The 23,455-nt window shown below is 41.7% G+C and overlaps 1 protein-coding gene across 1 annotated transcript in view; it reads left to right on the top strand.

Moving 5' to 3' along the window:
* LOC137506108 (rod cGMP-specific 3',5'-cyclic phosphodiesterase subunit beta-like) overlaps positions 1-23,455 on the top strand; it is a 93,267-nt gene that overhangs the window by 6,621 nt on the left and 63,191 nt on the right. Inside the window, exons 2-7 of the mRNA XM_068233575.1 lie at positions 4,094-4,246; positions 7,791-7,880; positions 9,569-9,709; positions 11,600-11,674; positions 13,151-13,215; positions 19,079-19,145. Coding sequence (XP_068089676.1) covers positions 4,094-4,246; positions 7,791-7,880; positions 9,569-9,709; positions 11,600-11,674; positions 13,151-13,215; positions 19,079-19,145 — 591 coding nt within the window. The remainder of the gene's footprint in view (positions 1-4,093; positions 4,247-7,790; positions 7,881-9,568; positions 9,710-11,599; positions 11,675-13,150; positions 13,216-19,078; positions 19,146-23,455) is intronic.

Genomic DNA, 23,455 nt, shown 5'->3' with positions numbered 1-23,455 from the left:
AATCAATCACATTGCCACCACCATGTTTCACAAATGGAATAAAGTTGTTAGTTTGTTAAGTATTTTGCTGACATGCAGTGTTCACCTTATGCCAAACATAATACTTTTTATTAAAAAGGAATTTTATGGAAATACTAGTGACCTTAGCCCATTTAAAAACGGGCTAGGTCTATCAGTAATCCACCGGTAACGCGCACGCCACCCGCGCACGCCACCCGCGCACACACGACCACCCCTTCTGGGCCCATCCTCCTCCGGCTCTAGGCAGTGTCTCTGGGTCTTGTCCCTGCACATGCGCAGTGCTAAAAAGCACTGACACACGGACAGACGCAGGGACACTTGCCTATTATTAGGTAGGATAGCAGTAGGGGGAAAAAGTAAATCAGTACATTGCAAAGTGAGAAGCTAAAATTTAGAGCTTAAGAAATTATTGATTTTCGCCATGTAATTTGTTTATGTTGTTTGATCCACAATGAGCCAGCACATCATCATCTATTCTACTGGCAGACAAGAAAAAAAACAGTCAGCACCAACATCCATTATATTTAACCACACCAACTAACAATGTGATAGGCTAAAAGGTTGTGTGTTTATAGATATGTACCGGTATATGCACAGAGGGAGATACAGTTGCTTGGCAGTTGGAAACAGCCCTTATTTCCCATAATGCAACAAGGTTCTAAGAAAGGTAACTGTCATGACTATTGCTCTGACATCACACTGCAGGAGGGATTTCACCACAATATCATCCATACAGATGTCCCTGATGATCTATTCAAGAAAAGATAAAGATTTCTCATAGGAAAAGGGGTATCAGCTACTGATTGGGATCAAGTTCAATCCTGGGTTGGGTTCTGCTTTAAAACAAAAAACGTTATATTTATGGCCATCTGTTCAAAGACATTTTCCTAATAGCTTTCTGAATTATCCATTTGTTCTGTAGCAAACTAGAGTCTGGCAGCATAGTTCTTTCTTAAACATTAGCCTTAAAGGGATACTGTAAGGGGGGTCGGGGGAAAATGAGTTGAAGTTACCCGGGGCTTCTAATTGTCCCCTGCAGACATCCTGTGCCGCGCAGCCACTCACCAATGCTCCGACCCCGCCTTCGGGTCACTTCTGGAATTTCAGACTTTAAAGTCTGAAAACCACTGCGCCTGCGTTGCCGTGTCCTCAATTCCCCTGATGTCACCAGGAGCGCACGGCGCAGGCACAGACCATACTGGGCCTGCGCAGTACACTCCTGGTGCCATCAGTGGGAGTGAGGACACGGTAACGCAGGCGCAGTGGTTTTCAGACTTCAAAGTCTGAAATTCCAGAAGTGAACCAGAGGCGGGGCCACAGCATTAGGGAGTGGCTGTGCGGGCCCAGGATGTCTGTGGGGGACCATTAGAAGCCCCGGGTAACTTCAACTCATTTTCCCCTGACCCCCCTACAGTGTCCCTTTAAGGTGGCCACTAACGGTCCAATTTCTAGCAAAAAATCGTTCGAGTGATCAGAAATTCTGATCGCAAGAAAAATCGTTCACTACACCATCAATGAACCAATCTTTGCTTCCTATCTATTACAACCAACCAAGTAAGTCCAAATTTTGGTTTGACAAAAATTCAGTCGGATGATTTTTTTTTATAATTGTTCAGAATCGATTGTGTCCATCAACTGAGATTATTTTCAACCAATCCGATCAGAATTTCTGTTCTCTCTAACGATTTTTCGCTAGAAATTGGACAGTTAGTGGGCACCTTAAGTTTGTCTGAGGTCATTTTAGAGTATTATACGCTTTTGGTCTTGATGTGACCTTTGATGGTTTACCACTTCCGCTAAGGGAAACAATGGTATTCAGTTGCCCCCATTTGTAAACAACCTGTCTGATGGTAGACTGTTAAGACTTCAAGTCTTTACAAATAGTTCCAAAACTTTTTCCAGATAATACAGGATCTTCTCAAAAAATTAGCATATTGTGATAAAGTTCATTATTTTCTGTAATGTACTGATAAACATTAGACTTTCATATATTTTAGATTCATTACACACAACTGAAGTAGTTCAAGCCTTTTATTGTTTTCCTTATTGATGATTTTGGCATACAGCTCATGAAAACCCAAATTTCCCATCTCAAAAAATTAGCATATTTCATCCGACCAATAAAAGAAAAGTGTTTTTAAAACAAAAAAAGTCAACCTTCAAATAATTATGTTCAGTTATGCACTGAATACTTGGTCAGGAATCCTTTTGCAGAAATGACTGCTTCAATGCGGCGTGGCATGGAGGCATTCAGCCTGTGGCACTGCTCAGGTGTTATGGAGGCCCAGGATGCTTTGATAGCGGCCTTAAGCTCATCCAGAGTGTTGAGTCTTGCGTCTCTCAACTTTCTCTTCACACTATCCCACAGATTGTCTATGGGGTTCAGGTCAGGAGAGTTGGCAGGCCAATTGAGCATAGTAATACCATGGTCAGTAAACCATTTACCAGTGGTTTTGGCACTGTGAGCAGGTGCCAGGTCGTGCAGAAAAATGAAATCTTCATCTCCATAAAGCTTTTCAGCAGTCCTGGAGTCAGGGGCGTAGGAATAGGCCCTGCAGCCCCTGCGCCCGCGGGGGGGCCCGGCCCCCCCCTGGGGCCCGCTCGGGGCCGTTTTGTGGGTGCTGGAGGGGTGGCAGCATGAGGGGAAAGCCTTGCCCACAGTCGGCGGGGAGAGGGGTAGTTCCCCCCTCTCCCTCACTTCGGGGCTCTCCCCTCTGCGCTCCCCTCCAGCTCGTAAGTGTGTGGGGCTGTGGTGGGCAGCGGGCAGCGGGCAGCGGTGGGCAGATACATACCTGCTTCCGTGCGTTCCATCGGAGACTTCTCCCTCTAGCGGCTGACGTCACTTCCGGAAGTGACGTCAGCCGCTAGAGGGAGAACTCTCCGATGGAACGCACGGAAGCAGGTATGTATCTGCCCGCCGCTGCCCGCTGCCCACCACAGCCCCACACACTTACGAGCTGGAGGGGAGCGCAGAGGGGAGAGCCCCGAGGTGAGGGAGAGGGGGGAACTACCCCTCTCCCCGCCGACTGTGGGCAAGGCTTTCCCCTCATGCTGCCACCCCTCCAGCACCCACAAAACGGCCGCGAGCGGGCCCCAGGGGAAAATCTGAAAATCTGCAGGGGGGGCCCGGTGGGGCCTAGTTACGCCCCTGCCTGGAGTTCAATGGCTAATTTGCATAGATAACAACTGGAGTTTCTTAACTCTTCCTTTACTGGAAACAATATTAGACTTGTGTCTCTACTGCTAATGTTTTTTTTTCTTAGCTGTACTACACATACAAATCATTATTTCATAGTTTTTTTTTCGCTTCAGTGTCTCTTTAAAGGGAACCCGAGGTGAGAGGGATATGGAGGCTGCCATATCTGTTTGTTCTTAAACAATACCTGTTTCCTGGCAGCCCTCCTGATCCTGTGTCTCTAGTACTTTTAGCCATAGACCCTGAACAAGCATGCAGCAGATCAGGTACTCTGACTCAGGTTTTGCTGAATTACCTGTATGTTTGTTTGAAGGTTTTGACTCAGACACTTCTTATACCAGAAGATCAACAGGGCTGCCAGGCAAGTGGCATAGTTTGCAAGGAAATAAATATGGAAGCCTCCATATCCCTCTTAGATCGGATTCCATTTAAATACAGAAACGTAATGTTTTGGCCTAATTTTTTACTGAGTTCTTATTTCTCTAGTGCCAGAATTTTTGTGCAAACATACAATAGGCCCGCTGCAATACATTTTTTCCCCAAAATATTCTCCTAGATGATATTTTCACTTTATAAATAAGATGAATTTTAAGCCCCCAGTATGCAGGAAAATATTCAGAATAATTTGAACAGTACTTTTTCTACCTACTTTTTGGTACTTTTTCAAATGCAGAGTGCAAAAGTTATTTTAAAAAGAAGATGAAAAATTATAAAAAGTGAATTGGATTCGGCCCAACATGTTATGTCACCATTCTTTTTAGAGCTATTGAAACTTTTTAGTAGCACTGTATGGTTTTGCCTTTTGAACTACTGTTATACAGAATAAATCTTATAAACGTGCAATAATATTTTCTTATTTCTTCACCTGTCACACAGTGCACAGCTTACAGCAAGTTTGCAGATGAGCTTACAGAATATGACACAAGAAATATACTGGCTACACCTATCATGAATGGCAAAGACGTTGTTGCAGTTATTATGGCAGTAAACAAGACGGATGGACCATTCTTCACAAAATACGATGAAGATGTAAGTATACTTAGTTTATATTTAGCATTGTTTTGTTAAATCTTGCCCAATAGTCTCTCAACTGCCAACTTTTTTTTTTATTTTTTTATTTCTTCTATTTGACAGTTAAAGGTTTACAGGACCTAGTCAACTAAAGCAGATCTGTCATTCAAATAGCAGTATTACTAAACACAAGCTAGACATAACATACATAAATATGGCTGGATAGTGTACTGGTTAAGGGCTCTGCCTTTGACATGGGAGACCAGGGTTCGAATCCTGGCTAGGTCAAGTACCTATTCAGTAAGGAGTTTAAGACAAGACTCCCTAACACTGCAGGGTGGCCTCCTGAGCGCGTCCCAGTGGCTGCAGCTCTTGAGCGCTTTGAGTCCGACAGGAGAAAAGCGCTATACAAATGTTCAGATTATAAATAGTGTGACACACTAGGGTCTTTGATCTCATGTTTTTCTACTACTAGGCCAAATGATACTACCAGCTTACGCCTGACATGGCCAGAGGGAAGTAAAAGGGATATTCTGCTATACCACTAAAAATGAAATTATCCTTTGACAGTTCACATTCTTGGGTTCCAGTTATGGAAACTGTAAGCATTTCACCAGTTGTTAGAATGGAGTCTGATTTAGAACTGGTCTTTGGACCTGGGTTACCACTAAGAAGGAAACACTACAAACTGAAAGAAATGTGATCGTTAATAGGACTTTGTAAAGGTATAGTAGGAAGACTGCAAACATGTATTGTACATTTCACTGAACCCAAAAAAATCAGTTTAAAAAATCATCATGCTCTTTGTTTTTCGTGTATGTTTTGTGCTTTCCATTATAAAATATTTCTAGTAGCCTATTGTTATGGTCTAAATTTAGAGGTGACTTAAAACTGATTCACACATTCAGTTTTGATTGGCCAATCACTGACCAATCTTATAACCTCCATTTAGCATGAGGACCAACAGATTTTGAATACTATGAACAAATTGTGTAGGTGATCCCTCATATTATATATATGGTAAAGGCAGAAGGAGGGGATCCAGGAGAGGGAGAAGGGGTTCTGGCCTCCCTCCCCGCCTCTTTCCCTGCTGCCCCTCCTTCGGCGCTGCTTCCCATCCTGCTCTGCCGCTGCGGGGGGGGGGGGGGTTCGTGGCGACACCCCCTCGCTGCCAGTCACCTGGTGCGCCTCGCCCCTTGTGTTCTATGGTAGAAACGCCCCTTTGTGGGACCACTTCCCCTTTAGCAAATGGATCCACAGAGGTCTTCCCCAGGTGAAAAGGGTATAGGGGTATATAGTGCCCCTTACCCATTTGCACAAACAGTTAAAAAATTAAACAAAAACACAACAACAACAAAAAGACCTTTATTATTCTCAATTAAACAGGGATACTTGCCTTGCGATAATCTCACACCAGTATCCTCAGAAGTGGTCCCGTGCCAGTATCCTCTTAGGAGGTCCTATGCACCTGCCCAACTCCCGGGGGTGAATGGCTGTAGAAAGCCTCTGCAATCTGTATTGCATAAGCTGGAAACATGAAAATTGTTTTCTGAAACAAGAAATTTTGGCAAACAGTGCCACAAACAAAATGGCTGCTGGGGAATCCCCGTTCCCCAGAGGCCACGTCAGAGTGTCAGAATGAGCGTTGTTTCAAATTAATGGGTGGGTCCAGGGGGCCACGGCACCTCCTGCTCTGGTCACATGGACCCACCATCTATGTGAAAAATGACTGGTTTTGCCACTCTACTGTGGCCTCCAGCAATCGGGGATTTCCCAGCGGCCATTTTGATTGCACTGTTTGCCAAAATTTCTTGTTTCAAAGGCAACATTTTCGTGTTCCCAGCCTCTGCTATACAGATGCAGAGGCTGACTGTGACCATTCAGTGGCGGGAGTTCATCGGTGTGGGAGAGTGGTGGGATGTGCTAGGAGGATACTGGCGTGGGACCACTCCTGAGGATACTGGCGTGGGATTATCGCAAGGTAAGTATCCCTGGTTAATCTAGAACAATAAAGGACTTTTTTCATTGTCGTGTTTTTATTTCTTTTTTTAACTCTTTGTGGAAATGGGTTAGGGGTACTGTGTACCCCTATACTCATTTCTCCTGGGGAGGGGGCGGCCTCCAGGGATCCGCTTGTTAAAGGGGACCCCGGATGGCACCATGAACCCCCCCAGGACGTCGGCGGCCCCCACCTCCTCTTGGGGCACCGGGGGTGGGGAGAGCCCCCCGGCCATGGATTGGACAAAGGCTCTAAGGGGGAGGGGGAGGCTTGCCCGCCCTTCTCCTCCTCCAGAACCCCCCCATACCATGGACCATGCAGGCTTGTATAGCTCAGGGTGTGAAGCCCCACGTGGCCGGTACTCCGCATTCTGGCTATCCCAGCCTGCATGGGAGACAAGGGGTTAATGAGGCTTGTTAGGGGGGACCCCACGCTGTCTGTTTTCATGAAATGTATACAATATGTATACAGAACTCGGAATGCAGTAACTTGTACTGCAACAGTGTCATTTTACACAGTTTAAAAACCATGTTTCCTATGAAACTTTAAAATCGATTTGCTCAAGAACTATAAAGTCTTTTCACAACTTTTTTTTTTACCATGTTCCTACTCATCTGCTTAATACGCCTGCCAAGTTTGGTGATGATAGCATGTACAGGGGCTTCACAATTAGCCACGGAATTTGGCAATATTGACCGATTTCGATACTCGTAACTGCCGAATTTTCGAGTTTCAAGTGTGTACTCGGAACTGCCATATTCCGATGCCAAACTCAAAATTCGGAATCCGAGAGCTCAGCCCTACTCATGAAGGTTGCGATTTAAAAATCGCATTCGATTTTAAAAACGCAGCGCAAGCGCAGCAGTGTGTACAGGCCCTAAGTGCTGCATTTAATTTAAAATAGCACAAATATAACATAGAAAATACTGAAACATGTTGTTTTATTAAAATGATGCATTTTTTGAGCTTGATATCAGCAACATGTTTAACCTATTTTGGTTCCTGGACGTAGAAACTACGTCCAGGAACCATGAGCGCTCCCGCGGCCGATCGCGCGCGTGCACGCGCTCTCCCGGCCCGCGGTTCGTTAGCCAGGCAATCAGTGAATCAGGCTACGGTGCCCGATCACTGATTCCTCTCCCCCGCTGAAAAAGCGACAGCTTCTCTCGGAAGCTGTGCCTTTTCTGGCTGTTCCCTCCCCCATGCGTCACTGTAAGCGTGTGTTACGCTTAGAGTGACGTCATGTAAACAAACTCATGGCCGCCATCTTGTAGACAGCAGTAGAAAGACAGCATTACAATGAAAACAATGAGAAAACGTATCACTTTTCTAAAAATCTAAAAATATTTTATCAGACCAGTTTTTAATTACAATGCATGCCTAAGGAAAAGACAGTCAATTGTCAGTGAAAGAAAACAAGGGAAGGAAATATTTCTGTAATTCTGTATTTCTGTAATAATGTCTTTGCCCAGAGTTCAGCTTCAGTGAACCCCAACACATATACTACATATTTTATATATTTTGTTATACAGATTTACTGATCTCTACTTTTCTTGATTCCAGGTGTTTTTGAAGTATTTAAATTTTGCATCCTTAAACCTGAAAATCTACCACCTAAGCTACCTTCACAACTGTGAGACGCGGCGAGGCCAGGTAATGTGGCTACAAAAGAAAAAAATATTTCTATATTATAAATGAAATAAGTATGTGAAATATGTAATCCATGACTTTGTGAATCAATCATATTGGAATCTTACCTATATTATTTATTTATTTATTATTTATTTGTTGTATTTATAAAGTGCCAACATATTACGCAGCGCTGGACATTAGTTTAAGTTACAGACAATATCTAGGGGTGACATACAGCAATATGACAATACAGGATTACAAGAAAGACCAGATCATGCAGCACAGTATGAGTACAAGGTAATGCTTAGTCAGTCACTGGATGGGAGCATGGAGATTAGGCAAGTTAGGTTCACTCAGATGCATAGCATGGGTGCACAGTAATGGAGGTGCATGATCAGGTAGGACACAAAAGGAGGAGGACCCTGCCCAAAGGCTTACAATCTAGAGGGAGAGGTAGGTTGGACAGGTTTTATGGACATGGCAGAGAGTGTTAAAAGAGAGGTTTGTTTGGCTCTTTACACTGATGAAAGTGTTTGTAGTTTACTTTAAGGCTTACAAGTTTACAAAATCATGTTTTATATTACTGTTTCATAATAATATTTTTTATACATGGGGCTTTATTTATCAAAGCTGCACTGAGCAGTGGTCCAGTGGGATGCAGGAAAAGTCTAATAAAGACTACTTACTAAAGAAAGGTGCCCATCTGTGAATCACAATGTCATATTGGCCCTTATTCAATTCCCCTTTTCTCCTAAGTTTTCTCCTTAGAGATCATTTTTCATCGTCTGTTTAAAAATAACTTTTCTGCGTTCAGCAACTGAAAAAATTAATTTTCATAATTTTTCATCTTCTGTTTAAAATAGCTTTTCAGCACTCAGCAAATGAAAAATAAAAATACTAAAAAGTAAGTGAAAAAGTACTGTCAGTATGATTCTGTTACCTTGGTTGCTGGTGGCTTAGAAGTCATTTTATTAGTAAGATGTAAAAAATATCAGGAGAAAAAGTGAACTGAATAAAGGAAATTGTGTATTTACGAACATTTCACAAGATGAACCCAAAGAGAAGCCTGCAGTAATTTCCATCAATAGTGGGTAATGCTGCTTTATATGTATGGATTTTTTGTAGCGTAGGTAGGGATACATATTTAAAATATTTACTGCCCACCAAACGAAGATTACACTTGATTACGCTTGTTGTTTGTAATAATATTTATATAGACTTCAGGAAAGCTGTTTCCCTTTCAAGAACTGGTAGCTTAGCAATATAGGGAGGAACAATTAAATGATCACAAATGGGTATGTCTAGGATAACTCATAAAGAAGCATGGGATCAGTTTGGACAGGTGATAGATATGTAAGTTTCTGATTTGCTGGTCATGATCAATCATGTGCTAATGCAGGATGTGATCACTGCAAATGTATCAGCTGATCAAACAAATCACATGCTTCTCCATGAGTTCTCCAAGAAATGACCATCACTAATCACAAAAAGAACATCAGACCAGTGCTCCTTAACACTGGCTAAAGGGTGTTTTGTGATGGTGGGAGGTTTTGCTGTAGCCCGCTCACGAGACAAAAGTAAGCTGATGTGGGAGATATCAATCATTTGCCTGATCTTTCGCAAATGCAATTAGGTTGATTTTTAATTGGTTGTTTTTTCCATTTTGATGATTATGTACAACAAATTGAATGACTTTTTTTGCATTGTAGGTTTTATTATGGTCAGCAAACAAAGTATTTGAAGAGCTAACAGACATTGAAAGACAATTCCACAAGGCCTTTTACACAGTGAGAGCATACCTGAATTGCGATAGATACTCTGTTGGTCTTCTAGACATGACAAAAGAAAAGGTATTGTATGATACAGCTACATTTACATTTCTGTGTGTATTTAATATATATATTTTTGTTTTACAAAGCTAAAACATGTAGGAAGATCTAGAAAATAGATTTAATGCTCAAGTCAAGGGTACAATTTCCCTCTATTCCTCTCCTGATCTACCAGTACAATTTTTTGCCACCAAATTATAATAGGATGTAACTGATAATTCAGTATATATTAACCGTCCTAATGTCTGATTGCTCGACTAGTGTTTCCTGAACATGGGCCTATTTGTGCTTGTGTATTTATTGATATTATTAAATGCCCAGGACACATATAGATGTTTAATTCAGAGCTGTAATCACAATTTAACTACAGAGATATGTTTAGGGCAAAGGTGTCAAACGTAAGGCCCGCGAGCCGAATACCGCATGCCTTGCCACTTTATGTGGCTCCCAAGAGCTTTCAAAGTGCATGATTTAATGCAGTAAAAGAACAACTGCACACTGTCTTCTCATCCAAAGGAGCACACCCGTGGCAGTATTTCTGGATAAAACCTTGTCAGTTTGAGCAGGGACACAGCAACAGCCCACACTACACTGTAATTAGAATTGAGCCCCCTCTTGGGATCCGAACTTCTCCACATGTGGATGGTAAACCTTTCCTCTTCAGGAAGGGGACCTTGGGCAAGTCTCCCTAACACTGCTACTGCCTATAGAGCGCGTCCTAGTGGCTGCAGCTCTGGCACTTTGAGTCCGCCAGGAGAAAAGCACGATATAAATGTTATTTGTCTTGTCTTGTCTTGTTCCTTCCCTGACACTCTGTAATATTTATCTGGTCCAGGGCTGCATAGGTTCCATTCTTACTGGCAGCTGCTCACTCTATGCTGCATACCTTTGGCTCCCGATCACGTGACATGCTTTGGGAGCCAGGGGATGACAGCATAGAGCAGGGGTGCCCATTAGGTAGATTGCGATCTACCGGTAGATTGCGAAGGACTTCTTGTTAGATCCCGACCCCACTACATTTTCTATTCTGTATATACAAGTGTGCTCCTAAAATTATACATACGGTAAGTATATCATTTTGAATTGCTAATTTTTTAAAGTAGCTCACAAGCAAAAAAGTGTGGGCACCTCTGGCATAGAACATGTGGCTGTCAGAAATAAACAGAGGAGACCCACTGCATTGCTGGAGCAGGTAAATATAGCACTGCTCCGCTGCAATGCTCTTCAGAAAAGGGAGGAGAAGCAGGCCATCATTATGGCCACTATAGTAACACCACTTACTTCGAGACTGTTTGAAAATGTTAGATCTTAATAAAAATTCGACCCATGACTTATGCTGGGAATACACGGGTCGATCCGGCGGCCGATTAGCCGCCGGATCGACCCCCACCGCGTCCCAGCCGCGTGCCTGCTCGTTCGCGCCTGCGCGCGGATTGATCCCCGCTCATCCCCGCCAGCGCTCATTATCAGCCGCTCGATTCCCCGCTATTGTCCGCCGACGGGGATCGAGCGGGGAATATATCCGGCAGGTCATCGGACCTGTCCGATATTATCAATCGAGCCATCAGCGGCTCGATTGATAAGGGAGACAAACGCCGTGTATGCCCAGCATTAGACTCCATTTTCAATTTTGGCCCCTTGATTGAGTTTGACACGCCTGGTTTAAGGTATACTTAATACATAAAAAATGTTGGTCTTTTTGTTCCAATAACATGATACAGTTGTAACTTATATTCCTTTTTCTTTTTTTTCTTTTTTTTTACCATTTATTAACCATGAAATAATGCTGCAGTATTACTAGGGCTGTTCTATTTAGGCTTCCAAATAATATTTCAGAGTGTATTTATTAAAAGTACCTTGCTATTGAGTTTGCTATCGAGTTTGTCTCCTAAATTATTGTTTTTGTTTCAGGAATTCTTTGACTTGTGGCCAGTTATAATGGGAGAGGTTCCTCCATATGCTGGACCACGAACACCAGATGGGAGGGTAAGTTGAAATGATATATTGCACCTTCAGCCCATCCAGAGGGCCCTGGTCACATATTTATAATGACCTTTAAGGTTCAGAGATCAGATATATGTTTTTGAGCAAGTAGTAGGTCCCTAATTTAGAAGGAAAAGGTGGCGATATTTTGATTTTTCATGAGATGAAGTTTGATAGCAGTTAATGTGCAACATTTAAAAATATGTATACTTTTTAAACCCTGCATGTAGATAATGGACCAACCAGTTTCTTTAAAGAGGAGCTGTTAGGTATAAGGCCTCAGAGAAAAAAAACACATATATCAGTAGCTAAAGATTGGCTGTACTTACATTACATATGCATTTCACTGTCCACGTTTGGATTTCACAGAATTTTTATATAGTATTTGCAGAGAATGATGCTCCTGACAGCTCATGGCAGGTTCCATGTTTGTCTGTCTCCTATGAAGCCAAATGTGTCCTCATGTCCTCCCTGCTTCCTGATTATTCCACTCACAAAAAAGACAACACTACTGTGCAGTGAATATTAATTAGCCATGTGGCTAGGCACAATTGCGGACTCATGCAGTATACTCTGCCCGGAGATTTTTCAGTGCTGTGAGCTGGACTGCGTTGTAACATGAGCCTGTAACTTCTCACTAGCAGCCGAGGGGAGGGCCCCAGAATGCTTTGCAGTATGGTATGCGGCCTCTCGGCCTCTTAAGAGCTTGGGTCTAACAGCCTTGCTGTTCAGCACACATCAAAAGTAAGAGAGATTTTTAACTTCAGTATTGCCTTTTTGGCTTCCTTCTAAACTCTTTAACACAGGAGAATAGAGGTTTAAATTCGCTTTTGCAGCCTGACAGTTACTCTTTAATCGATCAGGCCTCAATACCTTATACAGGAGAGAGTCTACCAAAGAGGCAACAAATTACATCTCCCCAGGAGCATCCGCAGTTATCTAATAAAACACACAGACTCCTTTGTGGACCTAGGTCCTGGTACCTCACCTAATGACCCAAACAAAAATAGCATCTCCAACCTGGTGAGGAAAGGCACCTTGTATTCCCCCAGGTTATAGATCTCTCCTGGTGGCAACTTACCAGTAGTACTGGTACATAACATTAAACTCCAAAACCACAGAATTAATTCGATTAATTCGCCCTGTGACCTGCAATGGCAGAAAGGGAAAAAAGCAATTTCTGTCTATCGCTACTCTTCCGATAGTGGCAGGAGATTGTCTATTTGTTATGAAATGTACAATGATGAATATCTTTAAAGAATGTATTCCTTCCTATCAGTAACATGTTTCTGATTCTCTGAGCCTGTCAGCAGGAAAAGTTTTTTTATAAAGTTTATTTAGGATCATTTTCAACTTTGTACTATGTTGTGGCACCCATTTTGGACCCGCACCTTTTTTTTTTTTTTTTTAAACCCTCAGATAAAGACATTGGAAAAGACAGATAGATATCAGAAATTTATCATTGTGTTTTATTTTTAGGAAATTGTATTTTACAAGGTTATTGATTACATTTTACATGGAAAAGAAGACATTAAAGTCATCCCGTGAGTATTTGTATTTATTTTATTTGCCAAAAATAATGGACACAATGCGTCTCAATGGAAACTAGTGAAGATTTATTTTCTTGATTTTTTTCAGCTACGTTATGAAAATAACATTTGCAATCTGAATAAGCAATATTTTGTTTTAGAAAGCTGTTTTTTTATTTTTATTATTGTGTAGTTTAGTAGACAAGTAGTAGAAGGCAGCACCCCACCATCCAGATGCGACATGCTTTTGGTCGTTGTCCCTCTGCCTCCAGGAACAGCAAGCAGAATTTACCAGAGAACAGAAACAGAACCATCTTCAAATGTATTTCAAGCTCTTTATTTTAACCTCCCTGGTTGTTATGATTATTTCCAGATTTAGCGTCCAAAAGCTATTCCATTTTTTCACAAGCTTTTAGACCCTAAAACAAGGAACAAAGCATACCACAGAGAGATCTGCAGCAGATCCTGCATATAACTCACTCAGGCACTGGATTACCGCTCTGAGCTGCGGATTTCCATCCCAAGCCTAACTCGCGATTACCACTAAGGAGGTTAAAGCATCAAAAGCATTAAAAAGGGCAATATATGCGACGTTTCGAGAGGAGCCTCCTCTCTTTATCAAGCCGACAAGCCCTTGATAAGCTTGTCGGCTTGATAAAGAGAGGAGGCTGCTCTCGAAACGTTGCATAGACTTGCCCTTTTTAATGCTTTTGATGCTTTAAAGATTATTGTGTAGTTTTTCACGCAATAATAAAAGCAATAAGGACAGTAAAATACAACAAAGATAGTCCATAACGAGTCACAATTTTTACTAAATTTAGTACTGGGCAGGGCCAGATTTCTTTTCCCCACCCAAAGCCCGCTTTTATCAACCACCCCTACAGAGTCTGAATGGGACCTGCATGTGTATAGTAGCACAGGATAGAATTGACTGCATCACAGGACATGAACTGGTGATGTAGTAGGCTATAGAAATGTTATTTTCCATCTACATCCCAAACTATAAGTTAAATATTTCTCCCCAAAATTGGTGTTAAAGTATGGCTATGGTAGGGATGAGATTGTGAGCTGAGGACAATTAGTGACTGATATGACTATGTGTAAAGTGCTGCAGAAGATGCCAGTGCTGTATAAATACAGAATAATAATGTGATTAGACATTAGACTGTGACTATGGTAGAGTTAGATTATGAGCTCATCTGCAGGCAGTCAATGACATGACTATGTACTCTGTACAGTGCTGAATAAGCTGTTACCAGCATATAAATACATACGCATAATATTGTAAGACATTAGACTATGACTTTGGCAGGGGTTAAAGTTGAGCTGCTGAGTGTTAGCGACGCAATGTTAAGTGGGGCTGAAGAGGTCAGTGCTACATACAGTGCATAGATAATAATAATAGGTAATTACATAGATAATAATTATATTGCCCCATTCCCCATTTCTAGCTCTTCAGCAATTTCCCTAAGTATAGTGCTCCTCTTATAGCATCCCTAGCTTTAGCCTTCCCCTTACACAAACCTGAGCATAATTGTCCCCATATAGCTATAATGCTCCACTTGGTGTTCTCCTACAATGCATAGGGATTTTGCATTTCAATTTGCAATTACAATGTGAAATTGTAATGCGAAATGTCATGGATAATCATAATTAAGTTTGTTTGTAAATGTAATCAGGAACCTTAATTTTACGTAATTCCCAAGTAATTTTTTGCTGATATTTGCAATTATTGGCCAAGCTACTGTACATGATTTTGTCACCAACATTGATATGTATGTATGTTCAGGGGAATAGTGGGAACAAGTGTGAAAAAAAGTTTAAAAAAAAAAAATACATAAAGACAAAAAAGACATAAAAATTGATTTTAAGTAAATTTCAGAAGTGCAAATAAAAAAATACTTTTTAACCACTTGCCGACCGCGCACTAATAACGCGCGTCGACAAAGTGGCAGCTGCAGGACCAGCGACGCAGATCTGCGTCGCCGGCTGCAGGCTGATTAATCAGGAAACAGCCGCTCCTGCTTCCTGTCAATTCACGGCGGGGGGCTCCGTGAATAGCCTGCGGGCCGCCGATCGCGGCTCGCAGGCTAAATGTAAACACAAGCGGAAATAATCCGCTTTGTTTACATTTGTACAACGCTGCTAACAGTACCAGATCAGCGATCCCCGGCCAATCAGCGGCCGGGGATCGCTGTCACATGACAGGCAGGAGCCTGTTAGAGGCTGCACAGGACAGATCCGTTCCTGTGCAGCCTCCGATCTCCGGGGAAGGGAGAGAGGAGAGGAAGAGAGGGAATCCTGCGGTGGAGAGGGCTTTGAGGTGCCCCCCCCACCAGCCACACGCAGGCAGGAGCGATCAGACCCCCCCAGCACATCATCCCCCTAGTGGGGAAAAAAGGGGGGCGATCTGGTCGCTCTGCCTGGTGTTTGATCTGTGCTGGGGGCTGTAGAGCCCACCCAGCACAGATCAGCAAAATCAGCGCGGGTCCTTAAGGGGGGGTAAAGGCTGGGTCATCAAGTGGTTAAAGTGCTACTTTTCTGAGTTTAAAAAAAACATTTTACACTTACATTTTTAAAACTGATTTTCTCAAAAACTATAAGGTCTTTTTGAAAAATATTTTTTTACCTGTTTCCACTTTTGGAGACAATAGCACATATGAAATTAACCGCTAAAGTTGGGCAAAAATTATATGAAATTTTGCATAATTGCTCAAAATTACAAATGGATTATGCAAAATCAATTATAAATCATAATTACATATGGCTGTAATTGCAAAACTTTCTGCAACATTTTGCATCATCGTAATTATCAAATTACAATCACCCTAGTGTTATGTGGGTGGCATGAGTTCTTCAGTTACTATGTGAATGCCATATCTGCACTTCTTATGTGAAGGACATGGTATCTGCAGTTGTTATGTGGGAAGTGCAGGGAAGTGTGTGTGTGTGGGTGGGGGGGATAACGACAAGATAACGTGATGTTATATAGAGAGCACAATATCTGCACTTGCTATGTGAAGGACATGGTATATGCAGTTCTTATGTGGGAAGTGTGGTGAAAAATGTGTGTGTGTGTGTGTGTGTGTGGGGGGGGGGGGGGGTGGAGAACATGATGTAATATAGAGAGAATGATACCTACATTTACTATTTGAAGGCTATATTTGCTCTTGCTATGTGAATGAAATTATAACTGCTCTTAATATGTGGAGGATGCAATATCTTCTGTTGTTAATTAGCAGGCATGATGTTAGAAGGGAACATCATCTTGCACTGATGCATTTACAGAGTGCAAGGATTTTCCTGACAATTTTGTGAGGAAAACATGTTTGTAAAACAATCTCACAATTTCTGTTATATATTAACATATGTTAATATTTGCAAAAAGAGTATGCATCTCCCAAGGGAATTTGAAAACCCAGCAGCTTGGGGCTTTGTTCAAAAACAATATTAGCTTACTTCGTCCAAAACATTGGGGGACACTCTCCAAAAGTGTGTGTGTGTGTGTGGGGGGGGGGGGGGGGGCTCTGTGCAGACCATACTCCACACACAGCAAGAGGGTAACCCATCAGTTCTAATGAGCAGCTTGCTATGGTTTATCAGCATTGGAGTGATGGTTTCTAGAGCTCTTAACCAATTAGAATGCCCGGTAATAAAAGGGTAGGCTTCTTTGCTGCTTTCTGATAATTCAGGGATTAGGTAAACACCCCCGAATCAGCTAATGTCTACAGGGGGCTTCCTAGGTACCCTTACTCTTTTTCCAGTCATGTAATATGAGTGTCAATTAATACCCACATTGTTGAAATATTCGATTTGTTTTGTACACTGCCAGAGGAGTCCAAAGTTGCTGCATTGGCCTGCCATTTCCTTCATGCTTATACAGTATAACTCTTCACTCCTCTTCTATAAAACCCCTTTCAGCTGCAGAGCATCATTTGAGCTCCAAGGCTTTATGCAGAAATTTTATATATATATATATATATATATATATATATATATATATATATATATATATATATATATATATATATACATATATATATATATATATATATATATATATATATATATATATATATATATATATATATATATATATGTATGTATATATATATATATATATATATATATATATATATATATATATATATATACAGGGTGGGCCATTTATACATTATGGATACACCTTAATAAAATGGGAATGGTTGGTGATATTAACTACCTGTTTGTGGCACATTAGTATATGTGAGGGGGGAAACTTTTTAAGATGGGTGGTGACCATGCCGGCTATTTTGAAGTCAGCCATTTTGAATCCAACTTTTGTTTTTTCAAAAGGAAGAAGATCATGTGACACATCACACTTATTGGGAATTTCACAAGAAAAACAATGGTGTGCTTGGTTTTAACATAACTTTATTCTATCATGAGTTATTTACAAGTTTCTGACCACTTATAAAATGTGTTCAATGTGCTGCCCATTGTGTTGGATTGTCAATGCAACCCTCTTCTCCCACTCTTCACATACTGATAGCAACACCGCAGGGGAAATGCTAGCACAGGCTTCCAGTATCCGTAGTTTCAGGTGCTGCACATCTCGTATCTTCACAGCATAGACAATTGCCTTCAGATGACCCTAAAGAAAAAAGTCTAAGGGGGTCAGATCGGGAGACCTTGGGGGCCAGCGAAATTGCTACATGATGATGTGCTTCCCATTTTATGCACTGAAGCTGGCACGTTCCCTGAGTTTTTCCAGCAAGATGGTGCACCACCACATTATGGGTGTCAGGTCCGAGCATTCCTAGATGAACAGTTTCCTGGAAAGTGGATTGGTCGTCGTGGACCAGTTGAATGGCCCCCAAGGTCTCCTGATCTGACCCCCTTAGACTTTTATCTTTGGGGTCATCTGAAGGCAATTGTCTATGCTGTGAAAATACTATATGTGCAGCACCTGAAACTACGGATACTGGAAGCCTGTGCTAGCATTTCTCCTGCGGTGTTGCTATCAATGTGTGAAGGGTGGGAGAAGAGGGTTGCATTGACAATCCAACACAATGGGCAGAACACATGTTATAAGTGGTCAGAAACTTGTAAATAACTCATGAAAGAATAAAGTTACGTTTTTCTTGTGAAATTCCCAATAAGTTTGATGTGTCACATGACCCTCTTCCTATTGAAAAAACAAAAGTTGGATTCAAAATGGCCGACTTCAAAATGGCCGCTAGGGTCACTACCCATCTTGAAAAGTTTCCCCCTCACATATACTAATGTGCCACAAACAGGAAGTTAATATCACCAACCATTCCCATTTTATTAAGGTGTATCCATATACAGTAAATGGCCCACCCTGTATATATATATATATATATATATATATATATATATATATATATATATATATATATATATATATATATATATATATATACAGCTGACTTCCTAATTGACACCATAAAGTAACACCCTAACACTTAAATCCCAGTTTCTGTTTATGCTCTGCACCCGCGACAGAGTTAATACGCACATACCGGTCCCTTTTTTAGTGATATATGATATTCATATAGCGTCTATACACACACACCTCCCCTTCTCACGCTCTACGCAAGACTGCTGTTTGGTGTTATGTACCTACAGGTTTGAATACAACGCATAAACCTGGTAGGCAGGCAGTTAACCTTTTCTAAGTTGCAGAGTACATAAATCTCTTAGTGCAGGTTTACATTAATTTCTTATTGATGTTATATACACAGTTTTAAGAAAGTCTTTAAAGGTCTTGGAGTGTCTTGCTATAATTACTACAAAAAACAAACAAATAATATTATATAGTTAACTAAAAAAAAATACTTTGATATTATCTTTCTTTCTTTCTTTTCTATGCAAGAAACCCCCCAGCAGATCATTGGGCTTTGGTTAGTGGGCTTCCAACATATGTTGCAGAAAGTGGATTTGTAAGTTTACTATTGATATTTACTATATAGAAATGTACATTTGATATGAAACATAAAACTGAAGTATCAGTAAAAAAAAAACCCTGTTCTGAGTAAGGATAAGTAGAAAACATGGTGTGAAGTTTTACGTGCCATGAGTAGAGCATAATGCAATACATGTAATTGTGTGGAAAGACACATTATTCTGCTTAATGCAGTTTATTGCATACACCCCATAGTGGCATAGCTTGATTGAAGGAAGACATCTGTCTATTAAGTTCAACCAGAAAAATAAATCACTGTCCTGCACTTGCCCAATATCCCTGTAATCTGTGAACTGTTGTTTTCTCCTTGGGTGGGAATGAGCAATGTCTAAATTTGTTCTTACCATGTGTGATTATTCATGGTTCTGCACCATTCAAACAAATCACAGGAGAAAGAGGATGGGCTTAGTATTAAATGGGCAGAGTTAAAGTGAACTTGAGATGAAACACATCTCAGGTACCATACTTACCCAGGGCTTCCTTAACCCCCTTTGCCACACATGCACAGTGAAGCGCAACTTAGCCAGGCTACTGGCTGTACTGTGGAGGGACAGGAGCCACCCGGGGAGAGGACGAGGAACTGAGAGGCCTCAAGGGGGCTTAACCACCTTAGCAGTATGGACGGGCTCAGCTCGTCCTTTACTGCCGCGGTGGATTGCTCAGCCCCTAGTGGGTATTTTTTTACTTTTTTTTTTTTTTAAACATGCAACTAGCTTTGCTAGCTGCGTGTTTAGTTCGATCGTCGCCGCTACGCGCCGCGAAAGAGGGCCCCCCCCGACCCTCAGCGCAGCCTGGCCAATCACCGCCAGGCTGCGCTATGGGGTGGATCGGGACTCCCCCTGACGTCATGATGTCGATGACCTCATTCCGATCGTTGCCATGGCGATGAGGGAAGCCCTAACAGGAAATCCTGTTCAGAGCGGGATTTCCTGTTGGGTATGATCGCCGGTGGCGATCGGAGGGGTGGGAGGGATGCCGCAGGGAGGGGGGAATCATGTAGCTAGCGCTAGGCTAGCTACATGACACAAAATAGCTTAAAAAAACCCACCCGTGGCCAAGTGCCGCAAAAAAATAAACTACCAGGGTGGTTTAGGAAGCCCCAGGTAAGTATGGAACCTGAGATGTGTTTCATCTCAGATACCCTTCAATGTTTAATAATACGGTGGTTAGTGCATCATCCCCCTTGGCCCGTATTCAATTAGCTTTTCACCTGAACTTCCTCACAGGAAATATTTCTACATCTCATCAATAAAATACAGTGGGATGTGAAAGTTTGGGCAACCTTGTTAATCGTCATGATTTTCCTGTATAAATCGTTGGTTGTTACAATAAAAAATGTCAGATAATATAACATATAGGAGACACACACAGTGATATTTGAGAAGTAAAATTAAGTTTATTGGATTTACAGAAAGTGTGCAATAATTGTTTAAACAAAATTAGGCAGGTGCATAAATTTGGGCACCACAAAAAAAGAAATGAAATCAATATTTAATTAATAAATCCTCCTTTTGCAGAAATTACAGCCTCTAAACGCTTCCTGTAGGTTCCAATGAGAGTCTGGATTCTGCTTGAAGGTAATTTGGACCATTCCTCTTTACAAAACATCTCTAGTTCATTCAGGTTTGATGGCTTTCGAGCATGGAAATCTCTCTTTAACTCACACCACAGATTTTCAATTATATTCAGGTCTGGGGACTGAGATGGCCATTCCAGAACGTTGTACTTGTTCCTCTGCATGAATGCCTTAGTGGATTTTGAGCAGTGTTTAGGGTCGTTGTCTTGTTGAAAGATCCAGCCCTGGCGCAGCTTCAGCTTTATCACTGATTCCTGGACATTGGTCTCCAGAATCTACTGATACTGAGTGGAATCCATGTGTCCCTCATCTTTGACAAGATTCCCAGTCCCTGCACTGGCCACACAGCCCCACAGCATTATGGAACCACCACCATATTTTACTGTAGGTAGCAGGTGTTTTTCTTGGAATGCTGTGTTGATTTTCCTCCATGCATAATGCCCTTTGTTATGCCCAAATAACTAAATTTTACTTTTATCAGTCCACAGCACCTTATTCCAAAATGAAGCTGGCTTGTCCAAATGTGCTTTAGCATACCTCAAGCAGCTCTGTTTGTGCTGTGGGTGGAGTAAAAGCTTTCTCTGCATCACTCTTGCATACAGCATCTCCTTGTGTAAAGTGCATCGAATGGTTGAAGAATGCACAGTTACTCCATCTGCAGCAAGATGATGTTGTAGGTCTTTGGTGCTGGTCTGTGGGTTGACACTGACTGTTCTCACCATTCGTCGCTTCTGTTTAGAAGATTTTTCTTGGTCTGCCACTTGGAGCCTTAACTTGAACTGAGCCTGCCTGTGGCCGTCCATTTCCTCAATATGTTTCTAACTGTGGAAACAGACAGCTGAAATATCTGAGACAGCTTTCTGTATCCTTTCCCTAAACCATGATGGTGAACAATCTTTATCTTCAGGTCATTTGAGAGTTGTTTTGAGACCCCCATGTTGCTACCCTATAGAGATAATTAAAAGAGGAGGGAAACTTACAATTGACCCTCTTAAATACTCTTTCTCATAATTGGATTCACCTGTGTATGTAGGTCAGGGGTCACTGAGCTTACTAAGCCAATTTGAGTTCCAATAATTAGTTCTAAAGATTTTGAAATCCATAAAATGACAACAGTGCCCAAATGTATGCACCTACCTAAATTTATTTAAACAATTATTGTGCACTTTATGTGAATCCAATAAACTTCATTTCACTTATCAATGTGTGTCTCCTATATGATATATTTAAAGAGACTCAGTAACCTCAAAAACATCCCCTGGGGGGTACTCACCTCGGGTGGGGGAAGCCTCCGGATCCTAATGAGGCTTCCCACGCCGTCCTCTGTCCCACGGGGGTCTCGCTGCAGCCCTCCGAACAGCCGGCGACAGACTCGACTGTAAAATCAATATTTACCTTTGCTGGCTCCAGCGGGGGCGCTGTGGCTGCTTTCCGCTCCGAACTACACGGAAATACCCGATCTCAGTCAGGTCCGCTCTACTGCGCAGGCGCCGGAAACTTGCGCCTGCGCAGTAGAGCAGACCCGGCGGCGATCGGGTATTTCCGTGTAGTTTCGGAGCCGTCAGCCGTCAGAGCACCTGCGCAGGAGCCGGGAAGGTAAATAATGATGTCATCTTGTATGGAGGGCTGCAGCGAGACCCCCGTGGGACAGAGGACGGCGTGGGAAGCCTCATTAGGATCCGGAGGCTTCCCCCACCCGAGGTGAGTACCCCCCAGGGGATCTTTTGATGTTACAGATCCTCTTTAACTGACATTTTTTATCATAACAACCAATGATTTATACAGGAAAATCATGACAATTAACAAGACTGCCCAAACTTTCGCATCCCACTGTACTTTTTAAGCTCTAATTAAACCAGAAAACACTCAACATTTGCTTGATGTTGCTTCTTACCTCCGTTTTTTTACTTTTTCATTTATTAGATGAGAAAGTGTTGTTTTGTAGGTAAGATGAGAAATGATCTCTTCGAAGAAAACTTAGGGGATAAAAGAATGAAATAAGGGTCCTTATCTGTTTAGCTTATCTAATTTACATTTTTGAAGTGCCCAATAAGTAAAAAGTTACTAACATTAAATAACCACTATCGCTAAAAGAATTTAAATTAAAATTTCATATAAAATGTTCTTTCTCCCAGAGTTAAAATGCACTGTGACTATGTTGATGTCTCTTACAGTAGGTCTTTAAAAGCTGACAGATTTTGGACTAGTCCATCCCAGTATTACCTTTATTCTTTACAAAAGTACTCCTCAGAAAGCATCTATACAAAGATGTCCATCAGCTTCTCTTCTTGTTTGCACATCATTTTAGCAGTTGGACTGAGCAACTGCACCTCAGTAAGTGCTTTAGTAAATAAGGAAGTAATTCAGACCCCCATGAGGAGATGGACTAGTCCATAACCTGTCAGATCTATCAGATTTTCACTACCTACTGTAAGCGACAGCAGCATAGGAAACATTTTATTTATATTAAATTGTACTTTAAGAGAAATATACATTTGTATGTATGTATTGTAAATTTTAGCCATTATCTATGGTGAGAAGTGAGAACCTGTAAGACCCTGTTTTGGTGTACACATAAGGAGGTGTCATTTAGCATTGGGATTGCAGGAAGTTTGGACATCTGGTGATTTGTGGAAATTATTGATGCCTGTGTTCTGGCAGCCATAATATTGGATGAGAACCTGCAATACCCATAAGCACTTTGGTGGAAG

Source organism: Hyperolius riggenbachi, chromosome 1 (genome assembly GCF_040937935.1).
Source record: "Hyperolius riggenbachi isolate aHypRig1 chromosome 1, aHypRig1.pri, whole genome shotgun sequence".
Taxonomy (NCBI): Eukaryota; Metazoa; Chordata; class Amphibia; order Anura; family Hyperoliidae; genus Hyperolius; species Hyperolius riggenbachi.
This window is presented reverse-complemented; position numbering and strand designations above follow the sequence as displayed.